Genomic DNA, 9681 nt, shown 5'->3' on the forward strand with positions numbered 1-9681 from the left:
CGCGAGCAACAGCCCGGCAGAGGGAAACATCACGTGGTGACACATCTCTACGACTGACGTCACCGTCCCCATCTCCAAGCAACCCCTCCATCAGCACTCGCGTCACCGTGCGCCCGAGCAGAGCGGTTGCTGAGCAACCCGAGCCTTGCGCTCGGGTCCGGCCTTGCCTTGCACCCAGCTCGGAGCTCTGACGCGGGTGTGACGTTAATAAGGTGGGTATCAATTTGTTATGGTGGCGGAGGGAGGGAGGAGGAGGAGTAGGGAGGAGGGAGGACTTCCCCCTGTGAGTGCCGAAGCCCTCCGCTCTGCATTCCGGCGGAGCTCACAGGCGCACACAGCGGCCGCAGCCCTGTCCCGGGCCCAAATACTTGTTGTATTAAATTCAAAGTAAAAGACACGGAGAAAAAAAAAGTTGCTCCACGCGTGTTGTTCCCACAGTCTGTCCTCTCTGTGCTGTTGTTGAATCGGACATTGTGGAATGGTTGACGTTTTGTCCGAGAGCTGTTTGAACAGGGACAGAAGGTGGTTTATGTCTTTTTAAGGTAAGATTACTCCTCTACACACTCACGTTTTACAGGTTAATCTTTATTTTATGATTAATTTTGAATTTTTAACACAACAGTGTTTTCTTCCTGCTGCTCGGCTGCAACATTTTACTTTCTTTTTCATATGTTTCGTTCTGTTCTGTTCCCTCCTTCATTTTAATTCATTAATAATTCTAGAATTAACACTTTGACACACTGATTGCATTTAAAGCTTTATATTAAGAAATGTGTACAATTACATAATTTTCCTTTGCTGGCATGACTTTACAGACATTTTCCCTCTTTACTCAAATGTTAACCAAGTGTGTTTCACTCAGATTAGACAATGCTCTTTATAATAATGCATTTTTTCAGATGCATATCTGCATGGGAATTCACCGCATGCTGCTTTATGTGTGTGTCTCTGCAGCCTTAATTTACCCGGTAAATCCAGACTGTTGGTGCACCATGGTGATCATGACAGAGACCAGCTCTCAGTCCAGCCCTGCCCAGGGGAGGCCCCTGCAGGTCGGCTTCTATGAGATCATCCGCACCCTGGGGAAAGGAAACTTTGCAGTGGTGAAGCTGGCCAAACACAAAGTCACCAAAACCCAGGTCAGCTTGCATTATTATTATTATTATTATTATTATTATTATTATTATTATTATGTATAATTTTATATATTTATAATTATTATTATATATATTTATACACTAATATTTTTCTGTTTCCTTTACTAGGTGGCCATCAAGATCATTGATAAGACCCGGCTGAATCCCTCCAACCTGGAGAAGATTTACAGAGAGGTGCAGATAATGAAGCTGCTAAACCACCCGCATATCATCAAACTGTACCAGGTGTGTGTCATGTTTAATCTTCCTGCAGAACTGCTGCAGTGTGTGTCTGTGGTGGCTCCGTGTGCATGTGTGTGAATGACGTGTATTGCAGCATTGTTGTTTGGCAAACTATTGAACGATTGTGTCTCATTGTTGCAGATGTGTGTTGTAGAAATAAGGCTGATTTGATTTTATCTAAGTGGTCTGTGCCACTATGTGGCGAGCTGCTGATTCTCAGAGTACACTGAATCATAAGTACAGCACAGCAGCATTAGTGCAATCCCTTTTGACCTCCCTTTGTGTGTGTGTGTCAGAGAGAGAGAGAGAGAGAGGATGTGTGTAAGAACAGTCGTGGTACCAGTTGGTGCTGAGAACAAAGCATTTCTGAGATGTTTTTAGTTATATAATGGTGGAGGTGAGAGATGGGGAGCAGAAGCTGGTCAAGCTGGTGGAGGAATTGTCTGCAGATCTGACCGTTAAGCCCAATTAGCACCTGTTCAAACCCATTGCAATGTGTCTGCGCGTCACGTGAAGGCCACCTCACAAAGCGCTGCTTTACTGCTAATGAAATTGAAGACTTAGTGGGAAGAATCCGCTTTTTCCCACTCAACTAACCTCACAAGCACTGCTGCACGCGTCTGGCAGCAAACACAATCCCACACAAACAAAACACACTCACGCACACACACACACACACAATGGTCTTTCATTTTTTTCTGCTCTTTGTTTTTAGTTTGGCTACTTGTGAGGATTACTTCATGTCCAGTTTTAAGCGGCTGAGCAGCTCGTGCTGTGAAATCATGTCTGGACTGCAGAAATAAGGGCACAGACAACATTGCTGGAAAACCCCACAATGTTTCCCTGCATAGGTAGAAAAGTACATCAGTCTAACTCAGAGCTATATATTGATTACTTGTCCTGTTGGCTTGTATGTATAATTTTATATTTAATACTGATTTTTGTGTTGACCAAAAAAATGAGTAGTTTTTAGTTAGCTAAATACACATAATTAAATTAAATTATTAAAACATAAGAAATTATTTCAAGTAAAAAATGCATTGAAGGACTAAGAATGAATGAAATCAATATTACATGATCGTGTGATTGTCTGTTCTTGAAATAGATACATCGGAAATGTATTTTTTCTCCAGTCAGAGCTAACAGCCCTGTTAGCTATGGTTGATCAGATGAACTCTGTGCATGCTGCGTCCATGTTAAGTCCTCCCTGCCCTTGGGTTGTCTGAGGTAGTGCTAGTCAGATGTTTGGTTGATGATGACGGTGAGCAGCAGCAGCACCTTTTTTTCCTCTTACAAAGGGAGGATGGTGACATAAGACTGTCTTGTGATCCAAAAGTCTACATCCTGTTAGTGTCTGTGCAGTTTTTATGGAAGACCTCCTGGCCCTGAATACTCTGGTGCATCCTTTGTCTTTCTTGTCTCATTTTTTCCTCTCTTAGCCCCTCTTTGACCTTGTCTCAATCATACATTCCCCTCTATTACCACGCACTGGCGAGGCAGTGTGAATGAACTCAGCACATCTGCCACAGATTTTTTTTAATTTGGCAAAGAAATGTGGATATTAGAGGGTTAATCTCCTCTGCGGTGGTTTGAGAGCCCTTGACGTGCCATGCCTATTCTTCACAGCCATGACGTCAGCCGCACCTCAAGGTGACTGAGCCCCAGAGAGCTGCCCTATCTCACTGATAAAGACTACTTCCTGCTTGGAGACATCTGTGTATTGAATCATCCTCGCTTGGCTTTCTAAAGGGGCTTCTAGCTGAAAAGAACTGAGCTCCACCATTCAGTGGAATTTGGTGACATTCAATTCAAAGTTGTCCAGCAGCATTATCCAGACAGGCCTTTGTCATCTCATGAAAATTGCTTTGTTGTGCAACCTTTCAGCTCCCTCCCTACGAGGATGACGGACGCCTCCTGGGGGCTCCAGGAAGGGGAGACTGGGAATTACGTGTTTCCGTCGCACAAAAGTGCACAGCGGTGCTGAGTGATTGCACACAGACTGTTTTGGATACATAAGACAGGGCCCCATGTGAACGCTGCGTGTGAATCAGCCTCACTGTTTCCTAGAAATAAAGAGATAGGGGAAGTTTGAAATTCAACACTGTAGAATCCGCTGCCAACTAGTGTCAGCCTCAAGAAAACATTCCCAAGCATCTAATCAGCTGGTCTGTGTGTGAGTGCTCTGCCTTTCCCTTTTGGGTTGATGTGTATCAAAGGGTTTTAAGGCATGATAAAAATGCATGCAGGAAGTCAGTGGTGGTTGGCTTATGCAACAGGTGATATAATGGAAATGTGTGTGGAACAAGCATATGGAGAAGCAGTGGTTAGAAAATTCCTAGATTTGCCCAGAGCAAGCTGCACTAAATGTCTCTTAAATGGTTGTTGGTTTCTTTTCTTTCTTTCCATCAGGTCATGGAGACCAAAGACATGCTATACATTGTGACAGAGTACGCAAAGAACGGAGAGATGTTTGGTGAGTTCAGCTCTCAAATTCTCACTTGTAGAATACAAATAGGTTAAATCGGTGTGATAGATGGACACCACAATGCTTTGAGCTAAAATATCCTCCCTCCCTGCAGACCACCTGACCTCAAATGGCCGCATGAGTGAAAACGAGGCGCGGAAGAAGTTCTGGCAGATTCTCACAGCAGTGGACTACTGCCATCGACACCACATTGTTCACCGTGACCTAAAAACTGAGAACCTGTTGCTGGATGCCAACATGAATATCAAACTGGCTGGTAGGTCTGCCATGTAACATTTAATTTGACTGTTAATTGATTTCAGTCCAGCACCATCTTTCTGCATCTCTGTGCTGCCTGCTTCTGTTTTCTGTTCGGTTTATGCCTCAAGACAGAATCCCCCACTTTGGGATCCCTAAACCGCTCTAATTAAATTGTTGTTGTGCTGTCTATGTGCTAATTAAATGTGAATAATTTCTACCAGGACTAATATCAAACAGAGGAAATTAATTCAGCACACAAACAGACACGCTTACATAAAGAAAGTTTATAGCTTAGCCCAGAGGGCAGAGAAACAGCAAGTCTTTGTTTGAGATTGACCCCAATGACCCGTCGGTGTCTCTGAACAACATGATGACACATTACATATGGCTGTGTATTATACCGCCTGCAGCTTTTCATGCTGTAATGTAAAACAAACATGTTTGAATAATAGTAAAAGTTGTTGCACACTTCTCTGTCTTTGCAGACTTTGGTTTTGGAAACTTCTACAATGCAGGAGAGCCTCTGTCGACGTGGTGTGGCAGCCCGCCTTATGCCGCCCCTGAAGTCTTTGAAGGGAAGGAGTATGATGGGCCTCAGCTGGACATTTGGGTAAGCTTGTAATAAAGAACAACATTATTACTGGATGTATGCATTTTGAAAATCCTTTTTTAAAAATGCCGTTTCTTCACAGAGCCTCGGTGTGGTGCTTTATGTTCTGGTCTGCGGTTCTCTCCCATTTGACGGCCCCAGCCTTCCTGCACTCAGACAAAGAGTCACAGAGGGGCGATTCAGAATTCCTTTCTTCATGTCCCAAGGTATAAACTCTTCCCACAGTTAATCACAACAATCCATTTAGTAAAAGGCAAAGCCAGAACGCTCACGATCTCATTGGTTGTTTGTGCCCTGCAGACTGTGAAAATCTGATCCGTAAGATGCTGGTAGTGGACCCGGCCAAGAGGATCAGCATGGCCCAGATCAAGCAACACCGCTGGATGCTGGCAGACCCAACAGCTGCCCACCAGACCCTCAGCCATTCCCTCACAGAGTACAACTCCAACCTGGGTGACTACAGTGAACCTGTGCTGGGCATCATGAACACACTTGGCATCGACCGCCAGAGAACCATTGAGGTGACTGAACACAAAGAAATGCTAACGTTGAGTTGAGGTGGGCGGGCAGTGAGTAGGTAGGGGGGTTAAAAAAAGTGGCATGTAACCTCTCTCATGTCAATCAAACCCACCATGAGTAATTAGGGGAATTAGTCCGCTGGTTTTAAATATAGGAACCATTCCTGCTTTTTCATTAGAAGTACATACAGCTGAAGAGTGCAGAAAGCTATAAAGAAAACCCACAGAGAGTAAACAATGAGACCAAACCACTAATTTCCTCTCCTTTCTTGCAGTCTCTGCAGAGCAGCAGCTACAATCACTTCTCTGCCATCTACTACCTGCTCCTGGAGAGAGTGCGAGAGCATCGCACACAGCAGTTGAGCCGCCAGTGTGGAACCTGGAGCCAGAGATCCAGGAGCACCTCCGACTCCACCGGCCCAGAGGTCAGCACTCCGTCTCATATGTAGCGAGCCCAATCATCTTTCAACGAAGTCTAAAATGCTCCTCCTGCTTGCCTCTAGGTGATAATGGAGTCCACTGACAGTTATAGAACCACAGCCTTTTCACTTCCAGCCAAGAACTCTCCTCCTGTGTACCCGGAGGTGGAGTGTGACCAGGGCGGATTGTTCCAGGTAAGCCTATACCTCAGCACCTCACCATTGTGCTTCAGTACAAATAGACAAAAGGCCACCCTGCTCGGCTGACAGTCAGAGGCTAACGGTCCTCCTCCTTCTGTTTTCAGCGTGTGGTGTTTCCAGTGGAAGCCAGTCTGAACAGATTGCTCTGGAACCGCTCCATTTCACCAAACAGCCTGCTTGAGACGAGCATCAGCGAAGAAGTGCGACCCAGAGACCTGGAGGAGGAGGAGGCCACACAAACTCTCGGGCCCCTGCTCCCTCCTACCACCACCTCCCGAAGACACACCCTGGCTGAGGTCTCCACACGTTTCCACCAGTGCAACCCCCCATGTGAGTATGATCAACGCATGTTTAAGGAAGCTCCACTCTGTCAGTAGTACACAGTCTAATTCCTGTCCTCTTTCTGTAGGTATTGTGGTCAGTCCTTCAGATGGCGCCTCATCCGACAGCTGCCTGAAGTCCTCATCCAGTCCTACCCCCTCTTTGCTAGCTGCTATGGGTGAGATGTCAACACCTGCAGCCTCAGGGGCCGAATGTGGCACTCTGCTGCAAACAGGAGCTACCCTGGCTCTCTCCTCCCACCTCCTGCCCCAGGCCCAGGGCAGTTTGCCCGCCGCCAACTTCCAGGAGGGCCGCAGAGCCTCCGACACCTCCCTGACTCAAGGTAATGGAAGCACGATCATGAAATCACTTCCTCCAAGTATATCTAATCTGTATTTTTTCTCACATGTGCTGTATCACATTTAAGGGATCAAAGTAGGGTATTGTGTAACACTTTCCCATGCCTCTCCTCAGGCCTCAAAGCTTTCCGCCAGCAGCTGAGGAAAAATACACGCACTAAAGGGCTTCTGGGATTAAACAAGATCAAGGGTTTGACAAGGCAGGTTGTTCCACCACCCTCCTGTAACCGCGGCAGCAGAGGGTCACTGGGTCCGGCCTTCTCTGAGCACCGCAGCATGCTGGAGGAGGTGCTACACCAGCAGAGGTGAGACATGGAAACACACATTCAGTCATGTGTAGCTCTCTGCACATTTAAATGTCCTACTCATGTCTTTCTTGAGCATTATAGACAAACCAGCCATCTCTGGGGCAGGTTTACAGGGTCAATTTTGTCTGAGATGACTAAATTCTTTGTTTTGTTTTTTAGGATGTTGCAGATTCAGCACCAGCCGCAGCCTCAGGTCCAGTCTGCTCAGACAGGACCTACCCAGAATCCTCTGCTCTTTCTGGCCCACCAACAGTCACCCTCTCCTCCACCTACCACCGTGTTTCCTTCCTCCTCCCTGTTTGACACCCCCACCCAGTCTGCCCTGCCTTCTCAGCAAGCTCCAGTGGCCATACAGCACAGCCCCTGGCAACAAACCTTGGAGGCTTCCTCCTCTGGCTGTTCCTCGTCTTCTTCCTCCTCGTCTTCTTCCTCCTGCTACTCCTCCACTGCGTCCCCTGTTGCCTCAGCGGCCTACCTTCTGGAGGCTCGTCTGCACATCAGCCAGCAACCTCACCCTCACACTTACACCGGCCTGCAGCAGCAGGTCCAGTCTGCAACACACGGCCCCTTCCCCATCCTGTCCAAACCGGCCATATGGAGCATTGACTCAGCCTCCAGCACAGATCCTGACATGCAGGGTCTGGCTGGTCAGCAGCAGCTCAGCAGCTGTGTGATGGTGAAGTAAACCAGGACCTGAGCCCAGAAGAAAAAGAGACATGAAGAGAAGAACAAAAATAGCTGATTCAAGCATCAAATCTACATTTTATTTAACAAGATGAGATACACATGTGAGAATGTGTCCACACATATAAGCTAAAGACTAAGCAATAACCAAACTCTGGAGGAGGCGTTAAGTCCCTGTCAGACAGCCAGAGAAGCAATAATAGACTGAAAGACTTTCCTCCAGCTCCCTGATGGACTCACTGGAACAAGAGCTGACGTTAGCTGACGCACTTGTCATGTTTTCGTGCTAAGTCAACTCTTTTAAAAACAAAAACATAGGAAGGCATCTCCATTGTTTGTTTTTTTGTCACTTATTGTGTCAATGTTTTTCATTTGCCTGGACAGAAGACCAAAATTCTTTCTTTTCTTTTAATTTTCCCAACTTTGTTCGCCTTTCTAAAGAGACATTTCTCTGTAGCAGTGCAATGAACATGCAGTATAGTGCCCCAAGCTTACAAATGTCCACTGAAGGAAGAGGTTGTGTTCAAACTGTGACTTTTAAATTTATTTTAGCTGCACAGAATGCTGCTTTTACCTCAAGCTGTAAAAAGACTGCTCTATCATCATCAGCCAAAAGTGATTAAGACAAGTGTCCCACTGATTGAGCAAAGCACAACAAGGTACATCGGTCAGCTTGGTAGCACCTTTCTATGTGTGGATACATCAGTCCATATTTTCCCTTCGGTTGATGAGCACCTTCTTGTTAGATGCTTCTTACTACCTCCTCAGGCAACAACCTGGAAGCTTCTTGTCCCAGAGTACAAAGGAAAGACATTTTTCACAAGGACAGAACAAAGACTCGGAACAATGCAATATAGTACAGATGAAAAGATAAAGCTCTACATAAGACAGTCAAAATTACACGTATACTTGCCTAAGGGGTTGTTGTGTGTGTGACCTTGCTGTGTGTTAGGTAGCTGACTAGAAAAGGTACTTGTAATGTGACATTACTGTAGTGATTCAGAGGAAAAGACTCATTTCAAAATGCTGTTTCTTCCCGCAGCCTATTTTTAGTTCTGAAAGGAAGGAATTTGGGTTTTACCAAAGAGTGAACAGCACAAGAGATGGGTGAGCTAACAAAGACACTACTGACTTTTCACTTCAAATGCTGTCTCAAGATGTAGCACGGTGGTTAGCTACCATTTTCACGTGATCTCCTTAGCTTTTTCGCTGTGAGAAAAAAAAAAACTCCCGCTGCCACCAAACTCTTTATGCTACGTGTGTTGTTGATATCTCTAGCTGTTACAATCAGGACCATGGTGGTGTTCATTTTTGTACTTTTCTAGAAAAACAATAAGAAAGGAAAAAAAAAGAAAAAAGCAGAACATAGCAATACCATATTGTGCAGGACGTTTCTTCAGTGGGTAGAAATAGCTACTTGCAGTGAGCTGATTTAATTCCGATGTATTAGAAAACTGCAGGAGGTGTGTAATGGTGTAGTTAGTTCTCTCATATCTGTGAAACATCTTGTAGGAGAGCAGTGTTTTTTATTTCCAAACTCATTCTACTTTGGAAACATGCAGTGTTGATACTTCTGCCCAACGATTTTATTTCAGTTGATTGCACTTGATACCAACACTTGTGCCTTGATCTGAACAAACCTGCGATCAGAGTTCTCCATCTCTGTTCGCCACACTGAAGACAAGAACAGTGGATGGCCACATAACCGGCCACGCCCTCAGACGCCCCTTTGATATTTTTTTTTTGACCTTTTGACCTTGCTGTTTAAACAGAAGCAAGACTTGCACTTTATTCATACTTCTTATTGCATATATGTTTTGTTTGTTTCTCATTGCTGAAAAAAAGTCACAAAACTATTGCGACACTAAGACTCTTGATGCAAGTCCTACGACCCTTTTGATAAGCTTTGGATAATAAGAGGTATTTCATGTTTTTTCTGATTTGTTACTTGACTGTGTGAGCATGAGCACGTTTGTGTGAGTGTACGCGTGATTGTGTGTGTGTGTGGAGGGGAGAAACAAGAAAGAGGAAAGGAAGGCGAGAGAATGTTAGTTCGACATTGTTTATTTATGTGGCTATTTATTTAAATAAAGTTCACTTACTAAACTTTTTGTGTTTCTGTTTTTTTAAGGTGATGGTAACTTCTCTATATTAGGC

General features: G+C 45.1%; 1 protein-coding gene across 1 annotated transcript; it reads left to right on the top strand.

Annotated features, from left to right (window-relative positions):
- Window positions 1-289: 289 nt before the first annotated feature.
- Window positions 290-8866, top strand: sik1 (salt-inducible kinase 1). The gene is made up of 14 exons (XM_028393415.1): window positions 290-542; window positions 955-1139; window positions 1266-1382; window positions 3789-3852; window positions 3959-4120; window positions 4590-4714; window positions 4797-4920; window positions 5015-5235; window positions 5508-5657; window positions 5736-5846; window positions 5957-6182; window positions 6262-6516; window positions 6648-6837; window positions 7000-8866. Exons 2-14 carry the CDS (start codon window positions 993-995, stop codon window positions 7523-7525), a joined length of 2418 nt encoding a protein of 805 aa, XP_028249216.1. The 5' UTR covers window positions 290-542; window positions 955-992; the 3' UTR covers window positions 7526-8866.
- Window positions 8867-9681: the final 815 nt, after the last annotated feature.

The sequence above is a fragment of the Parambassis ranga genome, chromosome 21, assembly GCF_900634625.1.
Source record: "Parambassis ranga chromosome 21, fParRan2.1, whole genome shotgun sequence".
In the NCBI taxonomy this organism is placed as follows: Eukaryota; Metazoa; Chordata; class Actinopteri; family Ambassidae; genus Parambassis; species Parambassis ranga.